At 55.9% G+C, this 13867-nt stretch overlaps 2 protein-coding genes across 6 annotated transcripts; one reads left to right on the top strand and one right to left on the bottom strand.

Annotated features, from left to right (window-relative positions):
* The first annotated feature begins 2310 nt into the window (after positions 1 to 2310).
* Positions 2311 to 6159, top strand: SLC25A35 (solute carrier family 25 member 35). 3 transcript variants are annotated; one of them, XM_043583066.1, is made up of 6 exons: positions 2311 to 2504; positions 2726 to 3301; positions 4193 to 4258; positions 4698 to 4850; positions 5235 to 5369; positions 5543 to 6159. In XM_043583066.1, the coding sequence occupies exons 2-6, from the start codon at positions 2927 to 2929 to the stop codon at positions 5714 to 5716; spliced, it is 903 nt and encodes a 300-aa protein (XP_043439001.1). In that variant the 5' UTR covers positions 2311 to 2504; positions 2726 to 2926; the 3' UTR covers positions 5717 to 6159. The 3 variants fall into 3 exon arrangements, with proteins under 3 accessions (XP_043439001.1, XP_043439000.1, XP_043439002.1); XM_043583065.1 differs by having other exon boundaries at positions 2315 to 3301; XM_043583067.1 differs by lacking the exon at positions 4698 to 4850 and having other exon boundaries at positions 2316 to 3301.
* RANGRF (RAN guanine nucleotide release factor) lies at positions 6132 to 7585 on the bottom strand. 3 transcript variants are annotated; one of them, XM_043583068.1, is made up of 5 exons: positions 7352 to 7572; positions 7147 to 7263; positions 6772 to 6928; positions 6579 to 6664; positions 6132 to 6406 (listed from the first exon to the last, which is right to left on the bottom strand). In XM_043583068.1, exons 1-5 carry the CDS (start codon positions 7426 to 7428, stop codon positions 6283 to 6285), a joined length of 561 nt encoding a protein of 186 aa, XP_043439003.1. In that variant the 5' UTR covers positions 7429 to 7572; the 3' UTR covers positions 6132 to 6282. The 3 variants fall into 3 exon arrangements, with proteins under 3 accessions (XP_043439003.1, XP_043439004.1, XP_043439005.1); XM_043583069.1 differs by lacking the exon at positions 6579 to 6664 and having other exon boundaries at positions 6290 to 6406; positions 7352 to 7577; XM_043583070.1 differs by lacking the exon at positions 6132 to 6406 and having other exon boundaries at positions 6606 to 6705; positions 6740 to 6928; positions 7352 to 7585.
* Positions 7586 to 13867: the final 6282 nt, after the last annotated feature.

The raw sequence follows: 13867 nt of genomic DNA, 5'->3' as shown, positions 1-13867 counted from the left end.
TCCCTTAAGTGTGGGCTGTGCATAGTGACTTCCCTCCAAACAGTACAGTTTGCAGAGGAGGACAAAATCATAGCTTTGCAGAGAGAGAGACACAGAGAATGAGAGGGGGAGGGGCAGAGAGAGAGGGAGACACAGAATCTGAAGCGGGCTCCAGGCTCCAAGCTGTCAGCACAGAGCCCAACGCAGGGCTTGAACCCACGAATTGTGAGATCATGACCTGAGCCAAAACCAAGAGTCGGACGCTTAACTGACTGAGCCACCCAGGCACCCCAAAATTAAGGTATTTTTCAAAATAATACTATAAAAGTAGTCTATCTCTAGGGTATCTAGATATTAAAGACAAAAGGCCTAAACTAATGATTCTAAAACTTCAGCACACATCAGGATAACCTACAGGGCTTGTTGAACGGAGTAGTCAGTCAGTCTTCACCTCCTGAGTTCCTGGTGCCGGAAGTCTAAGGCAAGACTAGAGAATTTGCATTTCTAGGGAATGCCCAGGTGCTGCTGCTGCTCCAGGGACCACACTTTGAGAACCACTGGTGTAAACTCCAGGATTAAAAAAATAATTAATTCTCAGAGCTCCTGGGTGTCTCAGTCGGTTAAGTGTCCGACTTCAGCCCAGGTCATGATCTCACACTCTGTGAGTTCAAGCCCCGCGTTGGGCTCTGTGCTTACAGCTCAGAGCCTGAGCCTGGAGCCTGCTTCTGTGTCTCCCCCTCTCTCTGCCCCTCCCCTGCTCATGCTCTGCCTCTCTCTCTCTCTCTCTCTCTCTCTCAAAAATAAATAAAAACATTAAAAAAAAAATTCTCATCCTGTCCACCGGGTGGAGAACTCTAAGAGCATTCTTTGGAAATTTCCAGAAGACTCAGAGCCCCTCCTGAGAAGCCCCATTATCTGTGCTACTTTACCCTCCACCCCTCCTGCCTCATCTGAACTGCTCAATGAGGTAGCAGTACAATGGTGAGATAGATATGACTCAGGGTCTAGGGGTGGGCTGGGGCATCCAAGAACTCCCAGGGAGGTGAAGGAGTCCGGGAGTAAACAATTGCTAATTAAAATGAAAAATGTGGGTAAATGCTTGAGGAGCAAAGCCAGATGGAAATGGCTGAAAGTAGAGAACTTGAAAAAGCTTCAAGTGTCAGGAGAAGTAAAGGTCAAGGTGAGGAATGGTTTGGGAATCGCCAAAAGAAGGAAGGGACATTCCGGGCAGTGGGAACAAGACACTGGAGGGCACAGGGCACAGGAGTCTGACAGCTCCCGGCTTTTCTGGAAACCTGGTAACTGAGCACTTAGTACAGGTCCAACACTTGCACTCAGGTCGGTGCAATAGATAATTATCATTCCTGTTTAGAAAGGAAGGTCTGAAATGTTAAGTAACTTGCCTAAGGTCACTGAACCCGTGCACAACAGGACCCAAACTGGAACTCCAGAGGCGCTGAGTCTAAATCTGGTGGCTGCCTCACTCACACACAGGCAGGCAGCCTCTGCCTCCTCCTCCTCCTCCCTCCCTCCCTCCCTCCCTCCCAAAGATGACACCCCCCATCCTGCTTTCTTTTTCCCAAGCCTTCTTTCTCCTTCCACCCCTTCCCAGGGTTGCTAGCTAACCCAACCTCTTTCCTCAGTTCTCCCGTGATTAACTGTCAGCGGACTCGTGAGCAAAGACAGGGGTCCAGGATCCCAGGCTCCCCACCCCCCCCACCCCCAAGCTGACAGTGTAAACCTAAGCCCGGGGAACTAACCCCCTGCCTTGCCCTGTCCGCCCTTCGCCTCTGGATTGCCGCGAGGATCAAGAGCTCAGGGTTGACTGCGCTCCCACGCCAACCTTCGGGGCCCGCAGCCACCACACCCCGGCGCTGGAGCCTACGAATACTCTCCACAGCCTCAAGAGACCCATCCGGTCCAGCAGGTGTGTCCCCCATCTGCACCTGCGGGCGTAGCCGCAGCCTCCGGGTTCACCTGGCGCCGGAACCCAGGAGGGAGCGGATCCACAGTTTGACGCAGACCCGGACAGAAGGCGAAGGGAAGGGCGCCCTCGGCCCGCGAGAGGAGCAGCCCCAAACCCCAGCCCAGGAGCCCTGGGTCCAGCCTCTCCTCCCCGCGGGAGATACAAGCTCTGCTCCCCCAACGCCCCTCCCGGAGCTTCCCGTCCGCCGCGCCGGCGCCGGCGCCGGCGTGGGGAGAGTTAATTTCAACAGCCTCTCCCAGGATTCCGGGGGCCGGGTCGTCCAGAGCACCTCCCATTGGCCGCGGAGCCGGCTCGGCGCTGATTGGCTGGCGCTCCCGGCTGCCGCTCTCCCCGGCTCCCGATTGGGCGCCGCGCTCCAGTGACTGGAGTGTGGCGGCCGGGCCTCCGCTGGCTACCCCTGGCCGGAGCTGCAGCGGGCTTCGGCAGCTGCCCGGGGACGCTTATCCCGGGCTGGAGTCCCGACTTGCTTCCCCGATACAGATCGATCCCGTTGCCTTCCCCGGGACGCCACCGATCTTCTCCAGGATCCTTTTCCTCCGTAACCTGCTGTTTTTCTTTTTCCTTCCTCCCGGCTCCCATCTCCCGAATCCGCATTTCCCTCCCCTGCTCCTGGGCCCCCGTAGCCGACCATCCTCATCATTCCACCTGCCATCCTCCTGACTTCCGCCCTTCCTTGGCCTCAAATCCTTGACCGACAGAGCCCTGCCATAACCTTCTCACCAGGCTCTCCTAAACTCCTTTTTCTTCTCTCTTTGCCAGCTCCTGACTCCCAAATTCCAGCTAACCCTTGACCTCTTGACATTTGACCCTAACAGTCTCCGCTCCAGACCTCTCAATTCCTATCTCCTGCAGCCCGGACTGCTAAGACTGAGGCCCTCCCCTGATTTCTCACCCCCCCGTTTCTGAAGCTCAGTTTTACTTTTTTACTCCTGGGCCACTTCCTGTTACTGCTACCCCACCATGGACTTCTTGATGAGCGGCCTGGCAGCCTGCGGGGCCTGTCTGTTCACCAACCCCCTGGAAGTGGTAAAGACCAGGATGCAGCTGCAGGGAGAATTGCAGGCCCCGGGCACCTACCAGCGGCACTACCGAAACGTCTTCCACGCCTTCATCACCATCGGCAGGGTGGACGGCCTGGCTGCCTTGCAGAAGGGACTGGCCCCCGCCCTCTTATACCAGTTCCTGATGAATGGCATCCGCTTGGGCACCTACGGGCTGGCTGAGGCTGGGGGCTACCTGCACACTGCCGAAGGCACCCTCAGCCCTCCCCGAAGCGCAGCAGCTGGGGCCCTGGCTGGGGTCATGGGAGCCTACTTGGGGAGCCCCATCTACATGGTGAGAAGAAGGATCTTGCCTGGGGCCTTCAGGCAGACACTTGGTGTCGGGTGGGCCCGGGCCTGCACAAGCTGATACTGAGCTTGGAAGTGGGTTCGTGCAGGGGATGATGGGGAATTTGAGCACCATACATCAGCGGGTGTAGGGGATCAAGGAAAGTCCCGGGCATCACAGAATTAGAATCCCGCAGTGTTCTCCTTTGAGTTTTCTGGAATAGATGAAGGGTCAATAGCCTGAGGCCCAGAGAGGGGAAGTGACCAGCTCAAGGTCACACGGCTGCTTATTGCTAGGATTAGGCCTTGCTTAGGGTTCCTCTTGGAAGATCCTGGGAGGCAGTCAGTTCTGTAAGAGAGGCAGTCTGTCTGGTCTCGCTCTCAGGGTATGAGATTCAGGGACAGTGACCCCTTCAAAAATCAGCCTCCACATGCTCCCGTGGGGTTTGGGGGCCAGAGAGCAAGTTTTACAGATGACCCCTCACAACCTGCCCCAGTTTGATGGGCAGGCTGGTTCACAGTGGTGTCTGGAGATCCAGTCTGAGAATAAGAGCTGGCATGAGAGGCCGAACACCAGAGTGTTGCCATACGGGAACAGTCTTAGGAAACGTTGCCTTTCTCCAGCCTCCCCATCCCCCACCCTACCACCCCAAGGGAAGGAGGATGTAGAGGGGGTGGGGTGTCTTCTCCGTGCTAAGAGATCCATCCCCTGGGACTGGAGCCAAGGGACACAGAGTCTCATGACCAATTTGTTAAGTGGGAACAACAATAATTATCAGATTAAAAGGATATACCTTGCCGAACACCCCAGAGGAAGTGTGAGGGGGTCAGGCGTTCGGGTCTTTGGGGTGGGAGGGTGGCCCCCGGGCTGGAGGCTGTGATACTCTCTCGTCCCCAGGTGAAGACACACCTACAGGCACAAGCAGCCTCGGAAATTGCGGTAGGGCACCAGTATAAGCATCAGGTGAGGGTTTTCCAGCCCCACTGGCTCCTTGCCCCCCGCGCCCCTTGCCCCCCAGCTCTCTGCCTGCCCCCAACAACTGCAACCCAGCCCCGGCTCTGCCTGGTCCACCAGCTCAGCCCCACTGCGTCCCTGGAGTCGGCCCAGACCCTCTTTCCCACATGGTCCCCACTTCCTCCACGTCTCTGCACCTGTTTCTCCCATCCCATTCTCCTGAGCTGCTCATGTCCTCCCTTGCTTCCTGCCCCTATTCTGGGGTGATGAAGAAAGGAACTACGGGGGGTGGCAGATCCCTGAAGGGGCCACATGCCGACTTAAGTCCACACGGAACTGGTTGTCCAGACACCGGGTGCCTGTTAAGGACCCCTCCCTGGCAGTGTTAGGTGGCAGCCCCTGATGCTGGGGGGACTGAAGCCCGCCCCCGTGGTCTTCCCCCTGCCAGGGCATGTTTCAGGCGCTAAGCGAGATTGGCCAGAAACATGGTCTGGTGGGGTTGTGGCGTGGGGCCCTGGGCGGCCTGCCCCGAGTTATCATCGGTTCCTCCACCCAGCTGTGCACCTTCTCATCCACCAAGGACCTCATCACGCAGTGGGAGGTACTGCCTGGGAAAGGGGTGGGGCCACCCCGGGAACGTGGGCAGGGGGGAAGGGCAAGCTGAAGGGCCCCCCCCCCCAGAGGGGACAGTGCTGACATTCAGTGTGAGGGAACAAGGGAACAGCAGGAGGGCTTGGGGCTCACTGACTCTTGACACCCTTCCCACAGTCCTCTTGTCGCTTACCTCGCTTACCTCGCAGAAGTCGTCTCTGAGTCCCCAAGCAGCCTGCCCTTCCTCCTTCCAAGTGTCATCACGCTGTATTACAACTGGTGGCATGGGAGCTTCCCGAGTTACCAGCTCTCTCCTGTGGCCCCAGGACGGGGCCCATCCTTCCCTAGGCCTCGAATGATTGGCTGACAAAACTCTTCCTCCCTCCACTCTTAGATACTTCCTCCCCAGAGCTGGAAAGTGGCTCTGGCAGCTGCCATGGTGAGTGGCATGGCGGTGGTCCTGGCCATGACGCCGTTTGATGTGGTCAGCACGAGGCTCTACAACCAGCCCACGGACTCTCAGGGCAAGGTAAGGGAGTGCTCTGGAGTGTCGGCAGGCAGGGAGAGCCAGGGGGTGGGCGAAGGCAGATTGTGGGGGCAGGTGGGACAGCCAGAAAGGCAGCCTGCCGAGAAGAGGCCCCCTGGTGGGCTCTGACAGATTCCCTTCCCTGTGCTCTCCCTCCCTCTCCAACCTGCTCTCAGGGCCTCATGTACCGGGGGATGCTGGATGCTCTGCGGCAGACCGCTCGGACAGAGGGCATTTTTGGCATGTACAAGGGTATAGGTGCCTCCTACTTCCGCCTTGGCCCCCACACCATCCTTTCCCTCTTCTTCTGGGACCAGTTACGCACCCTCTACCACACGTACACCAAATAACAGCCAGTCCCTCCCACACCACCACATCAGCACTCCTTAGACACTTCTGCCTCCACTATTGTGTTCTCGTGACTTCTGGCCAGCGGATCTTTTCGTCCATCCAAAGGGAACCCCTTACGCCACCCCCTAACTGTCTTCTCAGGGTTGAATCACTACAAGGGATAGTTTCCCTCCCTTTCTTGGGTGTCACTTTCTTTAAACCTTCCCTACCCGTCCCCCTGGACACTTCATACCCCTCTCTCAGGGCTGAACCGGTCACTCCAAAGTATGTCCTTCTTTTATTTGGGCAGCCTTGGGTCCCTTCTGCTCTGATGCACAAACTTTACACTGCCCACTCCAAGACCAAAGGGAACCCGGCGGCGGGGGAGGGGGGGGGTCCAGGTGTCTTGTTAGATGCAATGGCACAGAGATTATCTTGGGTATAAAGCAAGTTTATTTCTGCAGACAGGAGGTGTCTTATGTTTATGCACAGGGAAGGAATTAGGGGAATATCTCCAAACCCTCGCTCCCCTTGCAGAACGGGGCCCCCATGTGCTTCAGCAGCGTCACGCGGTACTTCAGGATCTTTACTGGGGACCAAAGATGCCGGGATCATGAAGGGTCAGACTGGTCACCAGCTGTTCAAAGTCACCCAGGCTCCAGGGCAGAAGTGACAGATTTTCAGGGCTAAGAAATGACCTGTTGTCAGGGCTTGAGGGTGGGGGAACAGATGGAGAGAGAACATCATCCAGGCCTCGGGTTTGGAAGTTCCCACCTCCTGTTTCCAGGAGAACCCCACCAGCCAGTCTCCCTGCGCCTCCCCTCCCAGCAGATCCTCTTGGGGACCGAGCCATGAGCCATGTGTCCTATCTGTCCTCCTTACGGGGGCTGACTGAAGGTGAGCAGGACATCAGTCTGGTGCTGGGGCAGCCGCAGCAAGGCCTGGTGCACCGTCACGTCCTTTGCTACCTAAAGGGATCAGTGTCAGGATGCTTACCCGACCCCACCCCCTCACCCCTCCCCCGCCGGGGCCACTCCCTTCACCCCTCCAGGAATCTCACATTCCCTGCCCTCACCTGCTGGTTTTCCTTAGCCACCTGCTGCTTGCCAGAGAGGACCCAGGCTTCTTGACAGCAGCCCCTCAGGGCCAGGTTCTCCAAAAAGAGGGGCTGCACAGTTTCCACTTGCACAGCCCTAGCCTCCTGCGCCCCGCAAACGTCCTCAAAGTGGTATCTAGAGTAGGGGGAGCAGGGTCAGGCAGGGGCATCTCTCACCGCTCCTCCCCTCCCCCCCCAGCATCTTTGAGTCCTTTGAGCTTCGCTCGCTTCCGGTGATAAAGTGTTGCCCTTGGAGTTCTCATTGCCCCGATTAAACGTCCAGCCGCAGGCCCCGCCCACTCCTCCAGCTCCGGCCCTCCCATTGGCCAGCCGCGCGGGCGCCGCCTCCCTCACCGCGCAGCCTCCTCTCCCTGCACGTGGGCCTGCTGCTCCAGAAGTTCCACGATCAGGCTCTGGTCCGTCACGCGGTGGCAGAAGACTTCCTGATTGTTCGGGACCGGCCGGAGATCGCTGGAGAGAGGCGAGGCAGACCCCCGGGGTGACCCCCGCCGCTCCCCGCATCCCACCCCGTCGGCCAGCGGTGCCCGCGCCTTCTCACCTCACGTCGATGGCCCCGGGGGGGAGAGTGGCGGAGAAGGCCCCCCCAAACAGCGGATAGTCTCGCGTGGGCTCCATGCACCTGGGACTAGGTTCGGGCACTACAGAGATGCACGAAAAACCCACGTGCGGCCCCGCCGCTTCCCCTCCGGCGTTTCGCCGCCGCCCCGGCCGTCTCCGGACCACCCTAGTCCCGCCCCTTTAGCGTTTGGTCCCGCCCCGCGGTCGCGTTGGCCAATCGGCGCCTGCGTCTTTGGGGCGGTGCCCGGCGGGGCGGATCCCGGAAGCCACGCTCTCCCGGGGGCCCCCCACCCCCGACCCCGGCGTCTGCTGAGAGCTCTGATCTCGGTTTGGGAATAATGATGCCCGCCTGCTCCCGAGCTCGCGCCCACCCGTCTCCTCTTTTAAAAAGGGTTGCACCTCCTAAAGATTGTCGCCTGAGACCCTCGTTAGGGGTCCTTGCTCGTGCCAGGGACCGGCGTCTAGATGCGGTCTCCTGAGTCCGGGGAGAATAGTTTGAGGGTCTCGCAACTCCCTCTTTGGGGCCCCTTGATGGCAGCGAGCTGCAAACCAGACCGCTAATTCCCGGATGCGGGGAATTAGGGATACAGTGGGGCCAGGTGTGGGGCCTGGTTAGGATTCAGGCCTCATGCTTTCCTGGACGCGAGACCCGACCCGGGGATTATAATGCTTAATCCCTCTCAAATCTCGCCTTGAGAACGCGGTGGGGAGTGGGGAGGGTGGCCGCCCCAACACGCACCTGGAGGAAAAAACGTATTAAACCCTCTGTTGTTTCTCTTTTATAGATTTTTAGAATGTTCTTAAAGTGTCTGCTCAGTGATATCCTGCCAGCTAATGTCTCCATTCACGTTTGATCCCCAGCACCGGGCAGAGTGTTTAGAACATAATAGACCCAATTATGTATTGTTAAATGATTCAATAAACCCCACCCACGGGGTTCCAAGTGGGACTATACTATGGACCCTAATAATTTAGTGGCACTGGGGTCAGGGGACACCTCATTTTTGGCCCCTTACCAAAGCTGGAGGTATAGAGGCAATTCGGACCCGATCCCTGCCTCACCAGGGAACCGTGGAGTACACTTTGACCCAAAATTCACTAGGGCATCCTAGGGGTATTTTAGCCAGGGCATCATCAGGAGCCAAGACTTGGAGATGAAACGGCATGTTTTGGGAGAGGCTAGCATATCAGTTTGGCAAGGGTGCAGTGAGGAACAGGTAGCAGGCAGCTGTGAACAGTGACGCTGGAGAGGCTGCCTTGTGCAGGGTCTTTATAGAGCATCCGAAGGAGCTTGGCCTGTTCTCTTCTGACTGCTAGCATCAGACTTCTCTCAGCCTCATGTCCTCGTCTCTAAAACGTTAGGATTAAAAGAGCTATGGACGTAGCAGCATCTCTGGATCTGTTTCTGGGCAAGGAGAGTGGACTAGGTTTGATCCATGAGGAATTCTAGAGAGGAGGGGAGTGTTACAGACCCCAGAGGGAGAGAAGGAGCTTGGGCAAGGGAAACCAAAGGGGCCAGATCCCAGAGGTCTACTCCATGTGGCCTCTGTCAGGTGGGGAGTGGCAGACCTCTTGGTCCCTCCCTCCCCATCTCTGCCTGCCACCTCCCCCCACCCCCAGCCCAACCCCACCTGTGCAGTACCAGCTCTAACTGCTTTGTGAGCAGTCAAGCAGATAGGGAACCCTTGGAAAGGGGATTTCAAGGACAAAGAGGTTAACGGGGCCCTGGCACTGGGCACAGGGGGTGGGGGCCTACTGAGCCAGGATTAGGGAGACTGAGGAGAAAGCCCTCCACTTCATCGATTTGGGTCTCTGGCATGCCAGGAGTCATGCTGTGCTGTGAGCCTTGTGTGAGACTGGGGATTCCTGGCCCGCCACAATTCTCTGGGGGGCGCGGGTTAGGTCCCCTCTTGCAAGTGGTGAGAGGCAGACCTTCATGAAGTGACACAGGCACAGGGCCAGACCCCCACCCTCACTTGGCAAGCTCCACCTTGGACTTTGTTTCCCTTCTCTCACACCGTTTACCTCTGTCTTTGTGTCGATCACTTCCTCTGGCCCTCCCAACTGCTGACCCCTTGCATGTTCAAGTGCAGTCTCCCAAGAGCCAGAAACTAACTGGGTCATCCAACTGGAAAGTACCTGTTTGGCAAGCCCTCGTGCTTGGCCACCTCCCAGGCCACTAGCCAGACACGAGTGAAATCCCTGGTCCAGCTGGCCGTCGCTAGGATGAAGGGTATCATGGGACGAGTCACAGTAGACCCAGGTGGCCCAAGGGAGGGTGTGTGTGAGGGTTTGTCCGGCTCTCAGCTCACTGGTTGAAAGAGATCTGCAACTGATGGATTCCGTACCCCTAGGATGTTCCCTTAGGTGATGCCCTGCATACACTTGATACAGCTGTTTTCTTTGGGGACAGGTGTCCCAGAGCACCTTTGAGGGCACCAGGGATTGGAAGTGATGGACTTGGACCAGAGAGATGACCTCAGTATCCAAAGTCAAACATCAGTTTTAGGAAGAATGAGGGTGACATATATACTTCTATTAAGCACAGGTTTTTTTACCTTTTTTTTTTCTACCGTGTGTCCCCTTGGCCGTTTGGTGAGGCCCATGGACCCCTACTCAGGAAAATGTTTTCAAATTCATAAAGTAAAATATGTATGACTACAAAGGAAATGAAACTATGTAAATATAGTAATCAAAATGAAAACCCCAGATTTGTTTTAAAGTTTATTTATTTTGAGAGAGAGAGAGAGAGCGTGCTTGCAAGCAGAGGAGAGGCAGAGAGAGTGGGAAAGAGAATCCCAAGCAGGCCCCACGCTGTCAGCGCAGAGCCCAACGCGGGTCTCCATCCCACGAACCGTGAGATGATGACCTGAGCTGAGATCAAGAGTCAGATGCTTAACCAACTGAGCCAGCCAGGCGCCCCCGAGCCCCCAGATTCTTGTTAGAGTCAAGATGTGCTTCTCTGATATCACGTTCACAAGATCTAACAGCAGGGCTGGAAAGTGTGACGTCAAACTGGCAATGTACATAAATCGTACCTCAAGAGATCAGCAACCCCTGTAATGTGACAGTATCTGCGGCCGCCATTGTGACAGAGCCTCTGGTACTGTTCCTGCTACTGTGGTATCTACAGTCACAACTGTAGGAGCTGCTGAATTTCAATTGGAAATAAGCATAAATGCATAACAAGCGTTTCTGATTGGTCATTGGAAATAAGCATACATCCCCCCCCCCCCAGAACCCAGCTGTGGGGGAGCCTGGCTAGCTCTCGTGCAACTCTCCATCTCAGGGTTGTGAATTCCAGCCCCAGGGTGGGTGGAGACATTACTTAAATAAAACTTAAAAAAAAAATTTTTTTTTTAAATAAAAAGAGGAAAAGACAAACCCGGCTATGAAGTACGTGCCATGGCCGTGGACTAGGCTCTGAGAAAAAAAATCCAAAAATGTGTGAAACACGGTGTCACTTTCTGAGCCCCCAGCGGAGCGAGAGAGCTGGGGTGAACAGTCTCCATCCCGTAACGTTATAGACATTAGTGCCCTCACTCCCCGGTTGAAGCTGCCTCGGAGAGGTGCCCACGGTCCTGGGGCAGCCAGTGGTAGCCCTGGGAGATTTCTAACCAAAGACCTGGCATCGTGAAGGCAGTGTTTGAGGAAGACCATGTACCCTTGTATTGGGGATGATTCTATAGCTGTCACCCAGAACCCCCACCCCCACCCCCCACGGACCTTTCCAGCCCTGTATCTCCCCCTTCTCCCCTCATGCTCTATATGCAAGGTACTCTGAACTTCCTTTAGCCCTTTGGCTGAGTCATTCTCTTTCATGCCTTAGTGCTTTTACACATGTGCCTTCTGCCTAGAACTTTCTCCCTCTCTTCCCTGGCTAACTCATTGTCAGGGTTCACTGATCCTTCAGAGGGCTCCTATGATGCTTGACTTCCTTGTCCCCACTGTAGATACTCACTGTGCTGTAATGCTCTAATCCTCAGTAGATTCTAAGCACCAGGAGGTTTCTGTTGTTTTGTTCTGTTTTGTTTTGTTTTGTTTTAAGAGAGAGAGAGATTGAGAGACCACAAGCAGGGGAGAGGAGTAGAGGCAGAGAAAGAATCCCCAGCCATGTGGGGCCCCACATGGGGCTCAAACCCACAAACTGTGAGATCATGACCTGAGCCAAAGCCAAGAGTCAGACACTTAACCGACTAAGCCACCCAGACGCCCCAACCATACCCATCTTTTACCTTTAGCTTCCCACTGAGTTGTACGGGGCCTGGTCCATAAATATTTATCGAATGGATATTGCTTAAGAGACAAGCAGTTATTTACCAGTTAAAACCAGTCAAGAGATGTTATAAGATAAAGAACTCGACTGGCCTTCCTTCTTAATTCCTGAGAGGGAAACTAAATCCTTGGGATCTTCCAAGTGACGGGGCTTCCTGGTTACTCATGGCGGGCCCTGCTAGCTTGCACCAATGGGACGACTACATGGTTTATGCAAAGGGAAGAGTCAGGATGAGCGTAGGCCACACCGTAGAGACCAACCATGTTCGCGCCACTTGATATCAGCCCAATCAGACCCCAAGCCCCAGTAAAAACTCTGGACACTGAGGCTCAGGGAGACGTTCTTGGATGGTAAACACACCGATGTGCCAGGAGGGTGATACCCCTTGTCTCCTGGGGGAATGGGCTTAGAAGGTCTGCTTCTAGGACCCTTCCAGACCCTTGCAGTGAAACAGCAGTCCTAAGTAGAGCACTTCCCTGAGTTCTGTGAGTCATTCCAGTGAAATATCAAACCTGTGGGCATTGCAGGAAGCCTGGAATTTATAACCACTTGGCCAGAAATGTGGGTGACTTGGGGACCCAGGAGATGTATAGTTGGCATCTGAAGTGAAGGTGGTCTTGTGGAAAATAGTCTATAACATGTATCACCTGATGCCACCTTCCAGTTGGTGTTAGACCAGTTAGGGTGACATAGAATAAGAGGTCAGTGTGATATCCCAAGTTCAGGGTGATGAGGGTCTGTGCTGCGCTGGTAGAGAAGGGAGAGGAAGAGACGGCACCAGAAAAGCCATGAGCAAGGGAAGCCATGACCTGGGTGATCCCAGGTGGAAGGAAACATGGAGATCAGTGTCCAAGATGGAGGCCTGGCCGAGAAGAATGGCTACACCGATGACAGAAATAGGGCATGGGCACCGAAGGGTTTGGCTGTGGGGCCAGGAGGAGACAGCATCCTTTCCTCCAGCTCCCAACGGTGGAGTGCAGGTGCCTATGATTCTGCCATTCCTCCTTGTCACCGTGGGTTGTCCGTAGCCAGTCACACGGAGGCGACAGTACCATGTGCCAGGGCTCAGTGACGTTTCTTCCTGAGGACCCTCTGCCCGGAGCTAGCGGATGGCACACAGCCTCAGAGTGAGTCATGGGTCCTTCTGGATAACCTTTTCCGTAAGTACATCAGGGCCTCCCAGATCCTCACCTCCATCCCAGATGTGTCCTGGCTGCCCGCTGGATACCTCCGTCGGTGCGTCCTGAGCACAGCACAGCCTCTTGACCCAAGCGTGCCCCCTCCCCAGTGTTCCTATCATGGTTAATGAGATTATCATGGAGCCGGTCCAAGCAAGAAGTCTGGGCTCCACCATTGGCCCCCCCACGCTCTCCTCCTCCCCTCACATCCAGTTCCTGGTGAGTTCTGCCTCCTGGTGTCCCTGGAACCCTTCCATTTCTCTCCATCTCCAGTCTGGGCCAGCATTTCCTGCCTGGAGAGTGCCACGCCTTCTTCCCCAACCCCCCCACCACACACACCCTCCTCTGTCTTCCTCCCCTGCAGCCCTAGTGGTAGTCCCATCTCTACCCCGAAACAGACCCCTTCTAGAGATTCCCTGTTGCTCTCTGGAGAAATTCCAGGTTCCCTAATATGTTTGTTAGATCTTTCCCCAGGCCTGTCCTCTCTCCCACTTAATACTCCAGACACCCCTTCGTTCAAGTCCTTACATCACCATCTTTGCGAGTCAAGTCTCCACCCCCACCCCCCACCCCCACCCCGCCCCGAGCTTTCCTGTAACAAGGTTAGTCCTCCCTCAGGCCTCAGCCTCTCCGGGGAATCCCTCCCTGAGCCTGAAAGCTTGGGCTGAATTTTGTGGCCACAGGACAGGCGAAGCCGCACACACCCACCCCTTCTGGGGGGTGGGGGACTGACTCACAGTGGCCGGCACTCCCAGTGGGCTGCTCACACAGGAAGGTCCTTCCTGAAGCCAGAGACGGGACTCCAACCGAAGCCCCACCCCAGCAGTACCTGGGCCTCCACCATCTGGCTGTGTGCTGCCCCCGCATATCCAATGACAGGCTGAAATTGATTTGATTTCCACCCCAGCGTCTCGAATACCGATCCTGTTGGCTGCCAGGCAGGTATTAAACTGGGAAACCAGATGGGGCGCCTGTGGGGCTCAGTTGGTTAAGCTTCTGACTTCGGCTCAGGTCATGATCATGCGGTCCGTGGGTTCGAGCC

This window comes from Prionailurus bengalensis, chromosome E1, assembly GCF_016509475.1.
Source record: "Prionailurus bengalensis isolate Pbe53 chromosome E1, Fcat_Pben_1.1_paternal_pri, whole genome shotgun sequence".
In the NCBI taxonomy this organism is placed as follows: Eukaryota; Metazoa; Chordata; class Mammalia; order Carnivora; family Felidae; genus Prionailurus; species Prionailurus bengalensis.
Note: the sequence above shows the minus strand (reverse complement) of the source record. Positions and strands in the feature narration are given on the sequence as shown.

Bases quoted from the DNA above. Each gene is read 5' to 3' on its own strand.
- SLC25A35 (XM_043583066.1), top strand. From the start codon at position 2,927: ATGGACTTCTTGATGAGCGGCCTGGCAGCCTGCGGGGCCTGTCTGTTC. The intron at 4,851-5,234 runs GTACTGCCTGGG...CTCCACTCTTAG, and splicing joins ACCTCATCACGCAGTGGGAG to ATACTTCCTCCCCAGAGCTG. The intron at 5,370-5,542 runs GTAAGGGAGTGC...ACCTGCTCTCAG, and splicing joins CCACGGACTCTCAGGGCAAG to GGCCTCATGTACCGGGGGAT.
- RANGRF (XM_043583068.1), bottom strand. From the start codon at position 7,428: ATGGAGCCCACGCGAGACTATCCGCTGTTTGGGGGGGCCTTCTCCGCC. The intron at 7,264-7,351 runs GTGAGAAGGCGC...GCCTCTCTCCAG, and splicing joins CCCGGGGCCATCGACGTGAG to CGATCTCCGGCCGGTCCCGA. The intron at 6,929-7,146 runs GTGAGGGAGGCG...CCCCTACTCTAG, and splicing joins CAGGGAGAGGAGGCTGCGCG to ATACCACTTTGAGGACGTTT.